The sequence below is a fragment of the Alternaria alternata genome (genome assembly GCF_001642055.1).
Source record: "Alternaria alternata strain SRC1lrK2f unplaced genomic scaffold CC77scaffold_1, whole genome shotgun sequence".
NCBI lineage: Eukaryota > Fungi > Ascomycota > Dothideomycetes > Pleosporales > Pleosporaceae > Alternaria > Alternaria alternata.
Genome location: NW_017306190.1, coordinates 1,244,394 through 1,262,818, shown reverse-complemented (window position 1 = coordinate 1,262,818; position 18,425 = coordinate 1,244,394). Strand labels below are relative to the sequence as shown.

Genomic DNA, 18,425 nt, shown 5'->3' with positions numbered 1-18,425 from the left:
GGGCATCTCTCCTATTAAGTACCAGCGGATTATCCATGCTGTGCAACGCACAAGCCCGAGGCAGTTGTTTTTATCAAGATTGACCCTTGGCAGAATCGGAGCATGCACCATGTTGAACCCATAACCCAAGAAAACCACAAGCCGTATGACGTGTGATGTAGAGTGGTGATCGCTGAATTTGATGAGGCGGTGGGAAGGGATATATGGAGGCGGGCCGTTAACCCAGGGTTAACAGCCGGTTACTAGGGCTCGCGGCGAATTAAACCTCGGGACGCTGCATCACGAGTGGAGTTGGAATGGACGTGGCCCGGAAATACAATTACTGAACTGCTAAATGTGCGCAATGAACGATGTGGAGAACATGCGGCTCAGTCGTGTGATGGTTATGAATTCGACTAGTGTGATCAAATGACGGCCTTTGCTATTCGCTGACAGACCTTGGCTGCACGGGACGCTGCATTGCGCCCAGTATCTTAGCATATACTTACTTTGACAGGGTAAACATTTCCTGTTTGCAAACATTGTCGCTTGTGACGGCCGTCTACGTAACCGTCCTCCTAAAAGATATTTGCGCATCGTTTTACGGACTTCCCGACTCCCTCCTGCAACCTCTGCCGATATGATGTATGGTCCACCTCTCTTGTTAGAGGAACGCTACTCCCAAGCATGTCTCGGATACTATCCTGACCACACTGATGGCATTATGTCAAGACTTTCATCTGCTGTAGCACCTGCTTATCGTCACAAGACACTGCATTTCACACCAAGTCAATGTCTGGACGAGGCTGAAATGGGCTACTGCATGATGTGGAATGTTCAACAGACCCAAGGAACATCAATATTAGTCGGCGTATTCGCAGTCATCGTCTAGCCGTAAGCAGTGCGCACACGATGGCCTCATTTCTGTGCACTTCCGTCTCCTTTGCTTGCAGTTGAGACACCCATTCTTCGAGCGTTTCTTGCTGATTATCACTTCGTATTGACACGTCCATAGACCCCTTCGGCACTGGTTGCATGAGGGTTTGGATTCGTTACATTTGATCTTCTCCTCGCGACAGCGGATGCAGGCTTTACCACGGATATGTGTCGGCAGTGGAGGTTCTTCGAAGACAGGCGCTTTTTTCCTCGATCCGGTGGGTGAAGCCGGTAACCTAGCCTTAGTCTTCTTGGTAGATGTTTTTCGCGATGTTGTGGAAGAGGCCACAGCACTACCTTTCTTGCTCTTCCTCTTTGCAGATGGATTTGGACCTTCTGGAGATGTTGACATGTCAAGGTCCGGGCCTCTGAATTCGCTCTGTGCCTCGGTCTCATCCTTTTTACTACGTTTCCTTTTGCGTGGTTGCTTTTCTTCCGTAGCGTCGGCTGTGGCGGCGACGCCGTTATCAGTGACCATCAGAGCAGGTAGACTATCGGAAAAATCAGTTATAACTTTTGGACGAAGTGCTACGGCACATGGCCATTTTCAGTTGTGGCTAATGGCAAAACGTACCCGTTGTCAGCCTCGCGCGTAGTGTGTATAGGATTATGCTTGTACACCACATTGATAGCATTTCTTTTGAGGGAAAACTTGATGTGTATTGCGCCTCCACAGTCGTAGGTCGGCAACACAACAGGTCCCTGCTTCTTAACCTCAGGCTCCCCATCGTCGCTATCAAGGGACTTCCCTTTCCTCGTGTTGCTTTTACGGTCCCTATTCTGGAAGCTGTCTTGGCAAACATATTTGAACCTGGCACCGTCACCGCCTTCTTTGTTCTGTGCAGAGCGCTCGGAGTACTTGAAGCCATCAGTGTCCTGAATAGCTTTGATAATAGATCTAGGTTGCATAAGTAGTAGTTGTGCAGACAGGGTAGGTTCAGGTACCTTGCAATTGCTCGCTGTACCTTGAGCCTGTCTTTACCGTCAATATCTCGACATAGCGCATGTTCAGCGGCGATGCTTTGAGGGTGATCGGCTGGTTGTATAAGCGCATCAAGATTGGGTTGCTGCGTCACGGGGATGGTGATGGTAGAGGCTGTTGCAAAGATGAACTCTGTGACAACGTCTGTGGGGATGAAGCTGGCTGCATTCTTATCCAGTTCATTGCGCAGAGCTCCCTCAAGTGACTATTACATAACGACTTAGCTACGCTTATACGGGTTGTGAAGATCATATTACTTCAGATGTAGGACAGCGGTAGTAGACATCGGGATTTAGGCCCTTGTGAAATCGAAGATCCAATTCATCTTCGAGGTCATCCATGGCAACTCTGTCATAGATTGGGGCACGACTGTTGAGTGATGCGTGGTGCCGCTCTCGTGCGTGATCCAGTCGTGAGACGAGACGGATGGAGCCAGATGGAGAGGACGCGTCCAAGCTTCCGGGATGAGAGTTGTTCCGCGCCGGGACTAGGCTGTGATTGGGCACATGTCTTCTGCTAACAGTGCTAAGGCTGCCCTGCAGCATTCTAAAATTCGATTCAATCGGCAATGGGTCAAGCTGCACATGCCTCGCATATCCAGTAAATGAGCTCTCTCCTGGGCGAGTACATATGGCTCTGCGCGCTTATGGCTCAATGTACAAGCTTTGGCTGAAGACAGCTGAGGGAGCGGTGCAGATCATGCTAAATAGCAGCACTGTCTGCTCCTGTGAATGACGGAAGCCGGCTTCTTGCGCAAACACTAGCCGGTGATACTGTTAGAGGACGATCAGCCACGTTGTTCATGTGCACGTTCCTCCCTGAATCTGGGGCTCACTGAGCTTGTCAGGGATTGTTCGGGGCCATGTACGAAGCGTTGGAACCCAGAGAAAGTGTATCTTCAGCGTCGTGCCTTGGCTGTTGCGTCTATCAAGCCAATGTCAGCGTGCAGGTGGTGGGGTGTCGGCGGCACTGCAGCAATGGGTCTGCCACGCGTTGGATTAATATGCGGCCCCCATCGCGGTCTGGCCAGCGACCGCGCAGTAAAATAAGGCTTCAAATTGTGCAGACCCTACATAATGAGCCGTTTCCGAGCTACGGGCGGGAGCCGATGCAGCTGGGCAAGGTTGTGATAACAGCCCTAGGCCGCTTTGATTGATTGGCGTCCTCGCAGCTCAAGGGCCTCCGCTACCGTAGCTAGATCGCAACCTCACTCAGGCCCTCTCAAACCTCTCCACGCCCTCCTGTGATACTCGCATCTTCGCTGGCCGCTGCTGCGCCTGTGCTGTCTTTGTCCAGTCGCGTGCCTCGTCGCTAGCACTGCCTCAATCGCTCGCGCATTGTTCGCCCACCGGCCGCTTAGAACCTGGACTCAAGTCTAACGGGTGGTGTTTCACGCTCCAAACCACGTAGCACACGCCGCCGCCTTCTGCACGAGGACTCATAGGTATGCCTGCCCGAGTCTATCAATTTTGCCAGAGCCAAAAATCCCGAGACTGATCCGTCTGCCAGACTGTCCCCGCTCATTGGAACCCCTCGTTTGAGCCCATAGCTCCCATCTCCGCACTACCAACGACCCTGGGTCTGCGTAGCTCCATCTCCGCCTCATCTTCGCTCCATCTACTTGAATTCTGGCCTCGGATCTGTCTCTCCAAACAAACATCCATATCCGCGAAACAAGTCCCAGTCTACCTTCACCATGGTCGTTGCGACAATCAAGTATGCGATACGCCTGTCTTGCGACCGCAATTCTCTGTACACTAGTACTTACTGCCCTACAGGTGCGTCGTCGTCGGCGACGGTGCGGTCGGAAAGACATGTCTTCTTATCAGTTATACCACCAACAAGTTTCCCTCGGAATACGTTCCTACTGTCTTCGACAACTACGCCGTGACCGTCATGTGAGCTTCCCTTTGCTCTCCCTAGATTTGGAGTAGTGGCGTATCCTCGGTGGATACAAGGTCGGAATAGTGATTGGTGGAGCAGCTGCTGACTGCTTCCAAGGATCGGTGATGAGCCATACACCCTCGGTCTTTTCGATACTGCCGGACAGGAAGATTATGACCGCCTGCGACCTCTGTCATACCCCCAAACCGACGTCTTTCTCGTCTGCTTCTCCGTAACTTCGCCCGCTTCCTTTGAGAACGTCCGCGAGAAATGGTTTCCCGAAGTACATCACCACTGCCCGGGCGTGCCCTGCCTTATTGTCGGCACACAAGTAGATCTTAGGGAGGACGCTGCAGTAAAAGACAAGCTCTCAAAACAGAGGATGGCACCCGTGAAGAAGGAGGATGGTGAAAAGATGGCGCGAGAGCTGGGCGCGGTCAAGTACGTCGAGTGTTCGGCGTTGACTCAATATAAGCTCAAGGATGTATTTGATGAGGTACGCAGATTTGTTCGACATGGACTCACGTAGATGCTAACATCTTCACAGGCTATCGTGGCAGCACTTGAACCACCAGCAGCGAAGAAAGAGGGCGGCGAGAGGAAGAAGGGCAAAAAATGTATTGTCCTCTGAGATGCTTGACCGGCTGTTGCGTTCGTACGATCGCATGCTGGGAGCATTGGTTTGCAGATATTCTTTGATTAGGCGTGAATCTTTTGGATACCTCTCGAACTCCGGCGCCATTGTGGGTAGCGTTCTCTTTCATCAACTATCAACTTGTTCATTTCTACTATACGTCTTTTCTCTCGGCCTCGGCCAATTGCAACATAACGTTCAGCACACAGCAGGCAGACACGTCGTGGTTGTTGACGAGAGATAGCGAACGGTGCGGAAGCTAGAACGGGGCATTGTGCGTTCGGTATCGACACTAACTACAGCGGATACTGTGTCTTGCTCTATTTTCTGTACGCTGCTTGCAAATCTGCTTCCCCACATGGATTACCCCTCTTCCAAGATGTGGTGAACAAGAAGCGCGTTTGTTGTCATTACTGTTGTCGTTGCCTATGGCTATCACGACCGTCCCTTGCTGCACAATGAGATTTATGGACGTAGACGACTCTCTTCCTCAACAGCTTCCCAACGCCGAGACCTCCTCTGTTTTCTGGATCTGAGGCTCACTTTGCGTGACTCTTGCAAGTTGCAGTTTTCGAATGCTAACACTTCTGTGTCGAGATAGGCGATTCGAGCATTTCACACTGTTGAGCTACTACCAACCCGGTTGGTCACCTCTAAGCCCTTTCACCCGCTCAACTTCTGACGATTTGGAGCACATCACACACTTGGACGACGTATCGAAAGTATGTCACACCGAAACGTCGACGATAGGAAGCGCCCGCCGCCAATTGCCATCCCAAGCTCGTTGCCGCCTCCTCGGCCTCCTCCAGACGCCGCGCCTAGCAACCAGCAGAGGCAGCAACATACCAGGAACGCGTCCAATTCAACCAAAAGCCAGCGCTCGACCGGTACCACCCCACTACTTTCGCCTGTAGAGTCGCATCATCCAGCTTCGGGTTCAAGCCGGAGCCGCAACGCCATGGCCACGTTCACCAACTTGATTGATCAGGCACGTGTCTCGTCTCCCCGCAAGTCGGAACATGGATCCTGGGCAGGTAGCAATGTTGGTTCTGCGGCACGCTCGAGGCAGTCCGGGCGCAGCCAGTACGACGCTGCGGCTGCGCAGGCCCGGCTTGAAGCTCTCGACGAAGAAACAGCTAGGGGAAAGATGGAATCTCGCGCTGAGAAGAGTTTGTTCAAGTTGACAGGCCAAATTCCGCCTACACCGACAGCTGGTAAGTACACATCATCATGTTCATTTTCTGGTACTGAATATTGCAGATTCTGTAGACGAGGATGACGTCTATATCAGGACGCAAGACCTGCGACAACAGTGCCGAATTGCAAATGGGGAGCAGCAGCCAGACCGTGACGAGCCACCCAAGAGTCCCAAGAAAAAGCTATTCCAGAACCTCCGCAACACTTTCTCCAAATCTTCCAGTGCTGCACCGCCACCAGCGATGCCAAATAAAGCTGCGCAGATTCTTGGAACAGCAGCACGACAGGCTCGCGTCATCCCAGTTCGGCCCATCAAGCCAGCGCGCCTCAAAGAGACAACGCCAACGAGGGCTTCGCGCTCAGACACGGCAAATTCGCTGCCCCCAAAGATAGCTGATCCGGATAGCTATGCCCATCGCCATCACAATGGATCATCGCGCCGTAATCGCTCGAGTGGTCGTGGCTCGTCTGGCAAGGGTGGTCCGAAGAAGCAGTCCTCTGACATAGAAAATGCTCCTCGAGCACCTGAAGTCAATGACTCACTTGAATCACTCAATCCACCTCCTCCACCCGCAAAGGACACTCCTCCAGCAGGTCAGAGGCCCGCCAGCCCACTTCGCAGGGCTGTGCCATTGCGCGATCTTCGTGAGAGCTACTCTACCTTCACCGATGGAATTGGAGTTGTGCAATTTCCAGATTTTGACCTGTCACCGTCTCCTACAACTGGTATTCTGCCGGAAGATGGTGGCACGAGCCCTACAAAGTTCCTACCGTATACCGCAGAGGAGTACTCTAAGCTTATAGGAGGTGAAGCCATGCAATGGCCCTACCCTGACTGTAATGGTTCGCCTAGTAAGATAGGTGTTAAGTACCTAACTCCGTTGACAAGCGCGAATCTTGTGTTGCAGCTTCCTCATCCGGACCGCAGGAGTGAAGAGCGTACGACTGCAACGCTAGACGACGACAACAATAACAACGTAGATGCATACAGCCCTCTACATCCGCGCTTTTACTCTCCAACTCACATCTCTGCTCGTGGCTTCGCTGAAGGTGAAACTCCTTCAAAGAATGTATGTCGCATCCCGCTCTTTCCCTCTCACTTTTGACAACAGAGTGGCGCTCACCTAGCTCTTTGTTATGTTCCACTCACGCGTTTGCTCGCATTCACCTCCATCACTCTGCTTTTACCGATATTGTACTAGTAACACTTGCTAACAACTTTGTCAGTCCGATACCACCCGTCTTCTCTACTCACTTCCCGGAAGGTCGCTATCAGTCCTCCATCTTCGCGAAGAATCAAACGACGGCTCAATCAAGATGATTTTTCAAGGAGATCGCCAGGATATTGATCCGCACTCCCCAACTGCGCACGAGATAGACGAGAACGAGCAGCACGGCCAGACGGGTGATAGGCGGTCTGACGTTGGCATTACCACTCGCGTCATGCAAGAGCTGCGCATTGGAGAGAAGAACGGGAACTTAGCTCAGAAGAATGGCGACTCTAGCCAGATTCAGCCTGATCAGTCTTCCTCGAGGCTTACCGATATGCTCAATACTGTCAGTCCAGGTCGGAGCGAGTCCCACGGCGAGTTCCAGCCTTACTGCCCCAGCGCCGTTCCCAGTCCGCTCCACAAGGTTCCTGGTCCCCAAATCTCAGCGCAGTTGATGATACCTTCTGGCGGATCATGCAATGCTTTCCCTCCGCTGTTTCCGCCCAAGACCATCGATGACCACTTCTTCATGACTAATGAGCACCTCGACGTGGTGGGCAAGACCACTTGGGATCTTCTCGAGACATTCAACGAGAAGCAGAAGAGCACGTCGAATGCAAGACAGGAGGAGATGTTGGCGCTGGTCAGTACGCGCTTTGAGCAGATATCATCCCAACTGGTAGCCGTCAAGGACAGTGCCAAACGCATCGACGATTGTATAGTAGACAACCAGCAGAACATCCATGCTAGTATTAACAGCATATCCGACTGTGTCAAGGAGACCATACCGAAGGCCTTTGCAGAACAAGACAAAAAGATGACAAGCATGGAGGCGGACATGAGGGAGATGAAGCAGATCATTCAGGCTTTGCAGAAGTCGGTAGAGCAAAAGGCGACAGAGGCCAAGGCTCTTCAACAGTACACTCCCACTGGTCAGGGCAACGCTGCGAGCATCTCTCAGGCCCCATTCCCTTCACATAATCCACGCTCTCAGCATTCCGTCCAGAGCTACTATGGTGGCAATTCTGAAGTTATCCGCGATGGACATTCGGTGTTGCCGCATAACATGGTATCTCCTCAAGACAATCACAACGACCCTCGTTTTGGTTATCAGGCCAATAACCAGTGGACTACGCGTCCTGCCTATTCTAACCGCAACACCAAGGAAGATCGTACATCTTACCCTACAAACCCCTACCACAACATGGGAGGTCAATACAACAACGGCTACGATGGCAGCTACTCTTCTTACGCCTATTCCCCTCATTCTCTCACCCCTCCCGACCAGCACTTCACTTTCAACAACCAGGGTAATCAGGGACAGGCCAAGTGAAGTCAGCCAATAGATGAAAATGCATTCCAGACTCACCTTGGAAGGGAAATGATTACGAGGAACTCGAATGGCCTGCTGTGCTTGCAGGGAGACAGCATTACGAACACACGACATTCTGCTTGAGCAGTTTCACATGGAAGCATCTTGTATGATAATCACCCGGAGGGTATCTAGTTGGGGCGGATTGGAAGTTTTGTACGATATCACGAGATGCCTTCATTTGACGTTTGCTTTACAATACTCTGTCTAGTGCCAGGCACCAGCTCTCGTAGCTCTGCCGACATCCGCGGATGGGGCGAAGAAACACGTCACAAATGACATCTACACACAGGCTCGGCTGTATGTTGCTGGATGATGTTTCACAGAGACTTTTGCGTATGTTGATTCAGCCGTATAGTCGCACGTGCCCCAAGGACCCCAGAGCCGTATCCGGTGTTGATGGATGCAGTACCTAGACTGTCGGTTCTTGTTTTACGGTACCGGAGGTAGGGAAAGCAAGCGCGTGCGTCTAGACCTAGCGATAGCGTGTGCTTCCACGGGCCATGCTCATAGGCCAAACGTCGATACTGCCTTCCCATGACTGGTCGTGGTTGCGGATGACAGTCGAAAGAGGATGGGCCTTCTCAACAAGGACACGGCGGTGATGCTCAGCTAGCCATGACGGCGAACTATTGCTTGTAAACGTTATCAGGTCGGGCGACGGGTCACATCCTAATTGCACGCTTGCTTGTTTTAGTCGCAAGGCTGGTTGTGGCTTGTGTCCAGGCATGCGCTAATGATACCGGAAAGGCGCACGTCCATGTTTAGCATCACCCGCAGACAGCAGACCGACGACTACTGGATAGCCACACGATCGTGTCCCGCCCAAGCAGTGATACAACACCATGGAGGACCCAGAGTCATCCTCTACGGGTCTTGCGTCCTCCAACCCTCGAGCCGAAAGGGCGGCCGCGTACAACGACGCGCCGGAAAAGACGCATGCCACGCTAAACACTACTGCCCTCCAGCCCCCCGCGAACCTAAATGCGACGTCGACCCTGACCAACTCGGACCTGTCGATTGGAAGGGGATTCACGGATCCCTCGCTGCCGCTGCCCAGATACCACGTCCGCGCCCCGTCCACCGCGTTGAAGCTTGACACGGACCTCGCCATCGCCTCGTCCAACCCAAACTCTGCACGCTCTCTCCACCCCGCCAATCTGGAGGCCAACGGGAGCGACGCGCTGCGGCAGTCGGCCACTGCGCCGATTGCGATACAAGACAGTGGCTATCTGAGGACTGCCTGGTCTACTGCTAGTCTCGGTTCGCTGTCGCCCTCGTCTGCCATCTCGTCGCCAGCACTGGCCGCCCTGGGAGACATAACCCCACTTCCATCACCACTGGTGATGGGCGACTCACCGGGGCCATGGCAGCGAGCCGACCATCGCCCGTGCTCACGAGGCATATCAGGCGCTTCTCGCGACGACTCCTTCGCCATGTTCACCAAGGGCACCCTCTCTCCTTCGCCCTCGCTCAAGAAGAAAGGATACTCGGGACTGAAAGCGGCCGCCATCGAAGCGGCCGCTGCAAACTCTCAGCAGAGGAACGAGGCAGCCCGCGAGCGCAACAGAAGCATCAGCGAGTACACTCCAGATGCAATGCGTAACGCTCGTCCCCGACAAGTCTCGGTGGTAGAAACGGACCCCAACATGCAGCAACGCATGAACCGCGAGACATATCTTGCCATGCAGAGGGGCCTTGTCCCCGCTAAGGTGCCAGCCGGGCTTCCCACTCCACCCGCTAGCAACGCAAGCAACCGCAGTGTTACCGACACCGAGGAAGAGGACGTGACAGATGATGACAAGACTCAATACATAGTGGTGCGCTGTGGACCCCAGAAGACGAAGAAGCTCTGGCGCCCTGTCCGGCAGCTTGGCCAGGGCACCTTCAGCAAAGTCTACCTGGCAACCTGCGAGAAGACCAAGGCCAAGGACCCTCTCGATGAGAACGTTTTGGATCCGCGGAAATTGGTCGCCATCAAAGTCGTCGAGCATGGCCCGGCCGGGGGTGCCGATGAAGAACGCGTAGAATTAAGCCTCAAGCGAGAGGTTGAGATGCTCCGATCAGTATCACATCCGTCTCTCGTACATCTCCAAGCCTTCGATCACGATGACGCCCAAGCTCTTATTGTCCTTACGTACTGTCCCGGTGGTGATCTGTTTGATGTAGCCAGTGACCATCGCGACAAGCTGACTGTCGATATCGTCCATCGTATCTTCGCCGAAATGGTCAGCGCCGTGCGTTATTTGCATACCCAACTTATCGTGCACCGCGACATCAAGCTAGAAAGTACTGCTTCCATTCTCTTTATCTTGCTGCGCCTCAAGTGGTACGTTTCTTCGATTCTACTCTGTACTAATGATATCCAGACGTTCTTCTCAACATCCCTGTGTCTACTGTGCCTCTACTCAAGAATCCACAGAGCCATCCGCATGCCATAGCGACACTTACGGATCTTGGTCTTTCTCGACGTATTCCAGCTCCACCCGAATCGCCCCTTTTGACAACACGATGCGGTAGTGAAGATTATGCAGCCCCGGAGATTCTACTAGGTCAGCCATATGACGGTCGTTCAACGGATGCCTGGGCGCTTGGTGTCCTTCTCTATGCTCTCATGGAGGGACGACTACCCTTTGATCCCCTACCGGGCAAGGCTGCGTCTCGTAGCAGAGCTGCTCACCGTATCGCCAGATGCGACTGGTCTTGGGTCAAGTTTGGTGACGAAGACGGTGAGTGGGATGCTGAGAAGGGCAAGGAGTGGGGAGGAGCTCGCGAGTGTGTCGAAGGGCTGCTGAAGAAGGTCTCACGCGGTCGGAAGAGCTTGGAAGATATTGAGAAACTGGAGTGGGTCCAGCAAGGCATTCAGGTCGAGGGTGGCCTAAGAATGAGGCCAGAAGACGAGGTCGCGGAGGTAGCTGCGGCCCAGACCCCGCTGAGGTGATCGTTAATGAGGAGCTGAGATGCGCGGTTTGCTGAACTCGAATGATAGGTCGTCTCCGCTTCGAGACGCTACCAAACGACTTTCTCGTGTGTCGTTCAGTCCGCCCAAGCTTCCCGTACTCCATGAGCGCGAAAGCTCTAAATGAGGGGGACAGACTATCAAATCACACTCTTCGTGGTAAACCTGCACACGCAGCTCTTTCCGGAACTACCCAGGTTTCCTACTTTTCCTTTCTACTCACGACTATTTACTCTCACGTTCGTTGTTCTATTGATATCCCTCCCATATCCCATACCTGTTCGCTTCTATTGTCTGGTTATACTTGCTTTCAATGTCGTTCAATCGGCTATCCTTTCCGTTGTGGCGCCTGCGCCTACGCGTTTGCTTCAGCGGGTTCATGCTTTCCTTTTCCTTCTTTCAATCATGTGGCATTAGAAAAATCAGGGTCAATAGTTGACTCTTGATAGCTTTGGCACTTCAGCAGGCATGCTTTCTTCTCTTTGTTTTTGGACAACACTGAATCGAGCTGGCTTGGATAGAAAATCAATAAAGCGATACTTTCGCCATCATTTGTGCTTGTGTCGTTTACATTCATGCTGTGCCTTGATACTTGTAACGGTGCCGTCATCGGTTCTATAGAAAGTCTCATCTAGCTAGTCTACAAGTACTGAAATGCCAAGGCCAAAAAAAACACCCCTCTTTTGACAATCTCTAGTAGGAAGCCTTTCCTTCGACATGGATATTCTAGGGATCAAAAAAAAGACCTTAGCTTAAACAGTACCTTATCTTGTAGTAGCCTATCTTCCAGGTGGTGGTGGGCAAGACGAGCCATCCGAGATATCGACTAAGCGTTCACCACCGCAGTTCTGAATGCTGACAACGCGGTATTGGGCGCAGTTGGGGTAGTTAACCTCAACCCCAATCTCGCAGTTGGGAAACTCCGCAGTCCGAACAAAAAAACCGGTGATAAGGCCAGGGCGGACTCCAATACATCCACGGAACGAAGGCTGAGACGGAGGACCGAGTCCACTACGCTTCTGTCAGCCTTGCACATTGAACAATAAGGGGTTACTTACACCGTGGCGATGCAGGCAATAGGACCGCCCTGGCGTGCCTCTAGCCCGGCCGGTTCAGCATTTCGTGCTTCAAGCGAGGTTGAGTACGACTCCCATTCGGGCAGATCGTGGAGGATAGCGAGTGCTGCTGCTTCAGCATTAGCGATCGGATTAGCCATAGAGACCGCACCGAAGGCAGTGGTGAAGAAAATGATTGGGTGAGATAGAAGCATTTTGAGGATAAGAGGTATCTGCGACAGACTTGAGTGTGAAAAGATGGCTGGCGTTTAGCCTTTGATCTTTTGATGGTTGACGGCGGATGAAGAGGAATGAATGGCCATTTCCTCAGCTTATATACTTCTCTGTGTTGACTGCATCTCTCTCGACCAAGTCGGCTCCGCAATCTCTCTTGTCCGCCTAGCATAAGCACCAAGGTTTCCATATTGTGATGACACGTCTGTGGTTCGTAGCCCTCACACCCTCGACCTTGGAGGTTTGGCATACCTGCACTCCGACTCCGACAGACCGGCGGAAGAGGAGCATATTGCAGGTAGAAAAACCACTAGTATCCTAATCGTCATCATGCTACGTCTATAGACCGACCAAGTGTAGTCGGACCATTTTTCAGAGCAGTGAACAAGACCGTAAACACGCCAAGAACCGAGGGGATTTGAGATGATTGGTTCTGTCTTGTGTAAGACCAGATCATAATGTGCTGCTTTAGAATGTACTTACTTGACCAGGTGTATTTTTTGAAACTGTGCGGCACTGAGATGTATCGCTTTTGGAACGACACCTCCATCCTGGATATGCGCTTTTGGAAATACACACACAGCAAGAAAGAGTTCTGTCTTAGTAACTCGGTGAGAACAAACTGCCCATCCAAGCCGATTAGGTCAGTCAAGTCTTATTCCATCGCATCCAGCCCAAGCCCATCATATTAATGACGACGATTTCACCTCATCAAAGGCAGGGCAGTCCCGGATCATTATGTAGTGAATACCTAGGTACCTAGAGGCTAGGTACTGCTTACCGGCTCCTCAAACCCGTATCATATCTGGTATAGGTGGTACGTATTGATCTGTAAGCTTGTTCATGGGTCGTATGATTTCCTGCTCTTGCCTCAAGCCAAGCTTTTATTGGTTCATTACCTTAGTTATCGGCGCTTCTGTAGTGGCGCACGGTGTCTCTGCATCACCAGAGTAGCGTGGGGCGTGAAACACTGTACTTGTTGACTGCTTCAACCCAAGCATCTTGTTTAACACTCGCGAATATGACTTCCTGCAAGACGATCTTTCGATATTGCGTTGCTGTGGAGCTGTAGTGATAGGAATGATCGCCATGTTACCAGGTACGCGTGTCGGCACGTCTACCGATGGTCTGCACTGACCATCAGAACAAGGTATCTAGGTACAGTAGCGGGCTCACGTAATTCCAAGATCCCAGGTCTCTTTCCAGACTTCCGGTACATTCGGTTGAGCGATTCGGTGTAGTAGCCGAACAGCGTCTACCTAACAAGCAGTCTTAAGAGGGAAATGACTACCTACTTAGGTTAGGTAGTCTCGTCCAAGACACTACATTCACCAAGACGTTTTTGGACTGGTATAAGCCCATTAGTGATAGCCAAGGCTTGTTGGAAACGATGCATTATGCTAGTGGTAGCATTAAGGTGCGCAGAGAATGTTCGCTGTGAACAAGCACGGACACGTTTACAAGAGGTTGATGGTACCCAGGTACTACCTGGGTAATGATAGGCCAATTTACTGCAGACTCGACGCTACAATCTTCTTCGTCAGAGACGAGCACACCTCTACTTCGGTAGCTATAGAACTGATGCGAGTCGAGCTTGACTTCGCGCACTCATGCCAGTCTGATGCCAAGGATCTAGGCGAAAAGTTGTCCTATGTGACGTCTCGATACACAGGGACAATTCGCAAGATCCATAATCGCGAATCTCGTGGTCTTCTATCTTGCAGATTAGACGCCCCACAAGACCCTTGGTTATACGCTATATAACGATCATATCTAGCGCAGCCATCCTTGACCCCACATAGCTTCGCGGATCTAGAAGTTCGGTTCAGTATGCACAGCTATAGGAGTATATACGACTTGGAACTATATGCGATCGTGTTGTAGGTCTCAAACACTGGGGTGCTGCTATGGCTATCGCTGGAACCGTGAGCGACGACTGCATCGTCACTTGAAAGAACTGAAGGTCGGTGTGGTGGAGCGAGCAGGATAGATTCTGATAGCTACTTGAGGAAAGCACCACGATCTGTAAATAGAGATGAATAGGATACACTCTTAATTGTATGATTCGGTCGTGGAGACGGATTTGCCCCGACAATCTGACTACAGAGGCGCTTCGACGGCAAGACAGGTTACCATCTTTGAGAGTCCTTAACAGTTCTTAGTAACTAGGGGACAATCACGATTGATGCTGAGGTCGCAAATAACGGATCGACAGGCTCTTGATCAGGCGGAATCTGCGGCCGCCTTGTTATCAGCGCTGCTCTTTTTCTTGTCTTGTAGTGCCCAACACTCCTGTTACGTTGAGGAGACAGCTGTTGGCTTTTTCGAGGCCTTCAATCAGCGACCGCAACCATTCTTTCGTTCCGTCGGCATCTCCCGCTTTGTGCGATGTATGAAAGAAGAGAACACAATAATCTCGTCTTGTTGGATAAAGAACGTGGTGCGCGCGTCCCCGCTCTGCTAGTAGCGGTGTTGCCGCTGACGTTATGGTGATAAGTTGTATGAAGGCGGTAGTCCTGCTTTTCGCAGCGCTCACACAGAGGCCATACAACACCGGACTGAGCAAGCGATTTCGTTTGACGTCAAAATCGGGGAGGGGGCGGGGGGACGCGACTCTTTTGCCTCAGAGAGCGGAAGTTCCGGAGTGCGGCCGGCGTTTCGCTTCTTAAGTCTGACACCCAAACATTACATCCCAACCACCACATTCCTATGAATCTAGCACAGCCAAACTCAACTCGCATTTGCGCGTCTATGTGCCACCCTATTAGATAGCTGTCGGAGCTCATCTGCGGAAGTTCTCTCATGTTCGCTGTCTAGATAACGCCAGCAACCTCATTGTGGTTGCGATGATACACAACTGAATGTCTGGTTGTCTCAAGTATTGCGCCAGAACCCCTAACCGCGAGGTGGTGTCCTATCGCAGCGGGTCTAGAACGATGCGTCCTGCAATCCTATAGCGAACCATCTACGATAACAAGGCAGCGACGTGCCAACAAGAAGGCTTTCCAGGACCGGCGGTCTGTAAGAAGGATTGCGGGGCGGATTATGGCGGCCAATAACGCTTGGGAACGATAGTAGCATACATTGTGGCTTTACTGCCGCTTACCGCTGGTGGCGATGTCTATATCTTCGAACAGCCTACGATTCGTCCTGAAGCAACGTTTCTGAGCATGGAAGGGCGGTATGCGTTTCATCAGGAGCGGGAAGACGCAGAAATCGCTATCATCATGGACGAGGGCGTGCTATCTGACTTACTTGTGGAGGTGATAGCCTGGTCGACTGACAACGCAGCAGTCATGCAAGTATGCGGAAGCAGTGGCTGCATGGCAGGATGATTGGGGCCAAACGTTGTATAAAGAGCTTCGGAAGTACGCCGCATCTGGTCTCGTACGAAGTATGTCTCTGTTTATGCTGTGAAATTGGACACATTGCCAAACCCAAGTCTTTTCCGTTGCTGCTTGCGCGTATCACAATACCGAGGGATGCTATTCATGAAGAGTTATATGTGACTGGCTTACTCAGGCATGCATTTACGCTTCAGCCTATTCAGGAATGATAACACTTCGAATCACCTGTTCGCAGACTTTCAGCTATACTTGGCCATCTGCGGAATTTGCGAAAGTCGAGAGCCAGTTACGTACGAGTGTTATGAACACAATATATATTCTCGTCGTCGATCATCAATCACCACTGCATCTAGCAGCTTCACTCAACGCACGCATCCTATCAAGCACAGTACATCAAAGCCTCTGACACGGCTTCATGGATCCGTTTTCGATAACTGCGGGCGTTGTAGGCATAGCTGATTCAGTTACAAAGCTCAGTTCACTTATATTCCGGCTGAGACATGACTACAGGTGCGCAGACGAAGATCTCGATAATGCTCGACAACATGCGTTACTACTACGAGAAGAGATCAAAGCCCTGGAAACTAGGAAAGCTGGTCTCCCTCATGCTCTAAATCATGCAGGGGATAGCAGACCGTATTATCGTACATCGTCTCAAAAGAGTTATGTGGTCATGGAAGAAGGACCGTACACTAAGGCAATGTCTACCGCTCATGATTTACTTTCGACAATTGAGAGTTCTTTCCCCCTGCGGTCCGAACCACATACATGGAGAAGCAAGGTCCGATGGGCGTTGAAAGATAAGCAAACTCTGGTAGAGTTGCAAGAGCGATTGAAATCTGCTGAAAGCACACTACAAGGAATTGCAACGATGGAGCAATTGTAAGTTGTGTCTCAGATCTGCTCTAGAGCAAACAACTTATAGACCATAGGCGAGTCAGCCATATGATGTACGGCTTACTTATCCAACAACAGAGCGCGCTGAGTCGTTTGGAGAAAAGTAGGGCAACGAACAGCAACGTCTGGGGGGTAGCGGTGATCAACCAATCTAGTCCTTCGTTTATCCCAACCTTTGCTCAGACCCAAATACTTGGGCCCAGCGCTTTGCGGAAGCAATCAAATCAGCTTACAAAAAAGTCTACCAAACTTTTACCATGGACTGCACGATTCAACCAATGGGGCGTTTCCGGTCAGTTGACCATGCTACCTAAAGATGAGTCCACCAGTTATCGAGCTACCGTGCACGTCTCGGTACTTAGCAAGACATACTCCCTCCAAATGAAAGTGATTCTGCCAGGGTTTACTTTTGATCGAATGTTACACGTTCGCAACATCGTGCCTAAGGATTGCGCAATGGTCATCGCATGCAAGACAGGCGATTTCGATCAAGCTCGTCGACTACTAGAGCGCGGGGAAGCGCAAGGAAGTGATATTACATCTGGCGGTTGGCCGATGCTCGATGTCAGTCAAATTTCTTCAGAACCGCTTTCTGTCCTAATAGAATATATAGTACGCCATCGAAAGTGGTTCTACACGGCTTGTTCGCTTACTCCTCGAATATGGAGCAACTCCCAACCTAGCATACGGCGAACATAACATGTGAGTACAACCTCCTTTGACTGTTGCAACGAATACTTGGACGATCTGCTAACATCAGTCATACAGGACGGCGATACAGTCTGCCTTTCTTCATGGGCACCTGAATATAGGAAGGGTATTGCTGAACCAAGGTGCAGACATTGAGCACATTGACAGTGATGGCTATTCGGTCCTCTCGTACCTTTGGGTAGTTGACAAGCCTCTGGAGAAGTCAGCCGAATTCATGCGCTTTTGTCTTGCCAACGATTTTGGTGAAGTCAACACATGCGATAGCCGGGGCTGGTCAGCATTCCACCGAGCGGCCGCCATCGGTACATCGGATGACGTCGAGACGTTCTTGAAACTTGGTGCATCGCTTGAGCTAAGAGCGCAATGGTATGGCTGGACGGCGCTCTTCTTCGCGGCATCTCACGATAATCTGGAGACATTCCAGACTATCGTTCGACACTCAGAGCCGGACGTGTACGAGTCTTTGGATGGTGACGGGTGGACACTTCTCCATTGCTGCATTTACTTTGGGGCTCCACGGATCATGAGACTATGCCTACAAAATGGTACGAACGTCAATCAGTTGTCTCTCCCATCACCACTGCCGGAAGACCCAGAACTCTCGTACAGAGAGCTGTCTCCAAGCGACATTGCGCTTTACATCGGGCCAAATCGATATCGAATGTTCATGGAAGCCCTCGTCGAAACTGGTCGTCATGCAAATCTACAAGGTATAGACGAGGAGATGTTTTGGGAGGCAGCTCCTAACCCTGGAGAGGCTGAGGTCCCTCGCTGGATCTATGGCGCCGAGGATGTAGATGACGATCGATGGACACTGCTACACTGGGCATCATATAACGGCTCTTCCAAAGTGAGGAAGCTATTGCTGCTCAAAGGCGTTGATCCAGAGCACATGGACGCCGTCACATTGGAGGAGAACCCAACCTTCTTACCCAAAAGCCCTTTCGAGAATCGTTAGATACCTGGAAGACAGGGATTTTCGATCGATTCAAGCACGTGTTCAGACTGAATAATCAAAGGGAAAATT

The 18,425-nt window shown here is 51.4% G+C and overlaps 7 protein-coding genes across 7 annotated transcripts; 5 read left to right on the top strand and 2 right to left on the bottom strand.

Annotated features, from left to right (window-relative positions):
* Positions 1–841: 841 nt before the first annotated feature.
* CC77DRAFT_1027246 (hypothetical protein) lies at positions 842–2,238 on the bottom strand (the record flags this gene model as incomplete). The annotated part of the gene is made up of 4 exons (XM_018526359.1): positions 842–1,406; positions 1,490–1,813; positions 1,861–2,102; positions 2,155–2,238. The coding sequence occupies 4 exons, from the start codon at positions 2,236–2,238 to the stop codon at positions 842–844; spliced, it is 1,215 nt and encodes a 404-aa protein (XP_018391570.1).
* A 954-nt stretch (positions 2,239–3,192) lies between these two features.
* Positions 3,193–4,701, top strand: CC77DRAFT_27800 (hypothetical protein). The gene is made up of 5 exons (XM_018530983.1): positions 3,193–3,291; positions 3,555–3,613; positions 3,676–3,795; positions 3,899–4,277; positions 4,329–4,701. The coding sequence occupies exons 2-5, from the start codon at positions 3,594–3,596 to the stop codon at positions 4,410–4,412; spliced, it is 603 nt and encodes a 200-aa protein (XP_018391569.1). The 5' UTR covers positions 3,193–3,291; positions 3,555–3,593; the 3' UTR covers positions 4,413–4,701.
* A 438-nt stretch (positions 4,702–5,139) lies between these two features.
* CC77DRAFT_924946 (hypothetical protein) lies at positions 5,140–8,156 on the top strand (the record flags this gene model as incomplete). Its single annotated transcript, XM_018533831.1, has 3 exons — positions 5,140–5,629; positions 5,676–6,682; positions 6,840–8,156. 3 exons carry the CDS (start codon positions 5,140–5,142, stop codon positions 8,154–8,156), a joined length of 2,814 nt encoding a protein of 937 aa, XP_018391568.1.
* Positions 8,157–8,887: 731 nt separating this feature from the next.
* On the top strand, positions 8,888–11,347 carry CC77DRAFT_27419 (kinase-like protein). Its single transcript, XM_018530978.1, has 2 exons — positions 8,888–10,484; positions 10,565–11,347. The coding sequence occupies exons 1-2, from the start codon at positions 9,041–9,043 to the stop codon at positions 11,134–11,136; spliced, it is 2,016 nt and encodes a 671-aa protein (XP_018391567.1). The 5' UTR covers positions 8,888–9,040; the 3' UTR covers positions 11,137–11,347.
* A 586-nt stretch (positions 11,348–11,933) lies between these two features.
* CC77DRAFT_1004153 (hypothetical protein) lies at positions 11,934–12,424 on the bottom strand (the record flags this gene model as incomplete). The annotated part of the gene is made up of 2 exons (XM_018523248.1): positions 11,934–12,165; positions 12,213–12,424. 2 exons carry the CDS (start codon positions 12,422–12,424, stop codon positions 11,934–11,936), a joined length of 444 nt encoding a protein of 147 aa, XP_018391566.1.
* A 1,994-nt stretch (positions 12,425–14,418) lies between these two features.
* On the top strand, positions 14,419–14,966 carry CC77DRAFT_27384 (hypothetical protein). The gene has a single exon (XM_018530976.1). It carries the CDS (start codon positions 14,629–14,631, stop codon positions 14,905–14,907), a length of 279 nt encoding a protein of 92 aa, XP_018391565.1. The 5' UTR covers positions 14,419–14,628; the 3' UTR covers positions 14,908–14,966.
* A 1,381-nt stretch (positions 14,967–16,347) lies between these two features.
* Positions 16,348–18,356, top strand: CC77DRAFT_1090074 (ankyrin; the record flags this gene model as incomplete). The annotated part of the gene is made up of 4 exons (XM_018529504.1): positions 16,348–16,672; positions 16,723–17,251; positions 17,301–17,389; positions 17,456–18,356. The coding sequence occupies exons 1-4, from the start codon at positions 16,464–16,466 to the stop codon at positions 18,354–18,356; spliced, it is 1,728 nt and encodes a 575-aa protein (XP_018391564.1). The 5' UTR covers positions 16,348–16,463.
* Between the last annotated feature and the right edge of the window lie 69 nt (positions 18,357–18,425).

Coding starts and splice junctions, on each gene's coding strand:
- CC77DRAFT_27800 (XM_018530983.1), top strand. CDS start 3,594: ATGGTCGTTGCGACAATCAA. Junction 3,614..3,675: donor ATGGTCGTTGCGACAATCAA/GTATGCGATACG, acceptor ACTGCCCTACAG/GTGCGTCGTCGTCGGCGACG. Junction 3,796..3,898: donor AACTACGCCGTGACCGTCAT/GTGAGCTTCCCT, acceptor ACTGCTTCCAAG/GATCGGTGATGAGCCATACA.
- CC77DRAFT_27419 (XM_018530978.1), top strand. CDS start 9,041: ATGGAGGACCCAGAGTCATCCTCTACGGGTCTTGCGTCCTCCAACCCT. Junction 10,485..10,564: donor CCGCGACATCAAGCTAGAAA/GTACTGCTTCCA, acceptor AATGATATCCAG/ACGTTCTTCTCAACATCCCT.
- CC77DRAFT_27384 (XM_018530976.1), top strand. CDS start 14,629: ATGCTGAGGTCGCAAATAACGGATCGACAGGCTCTTGATCAGGCGGAA.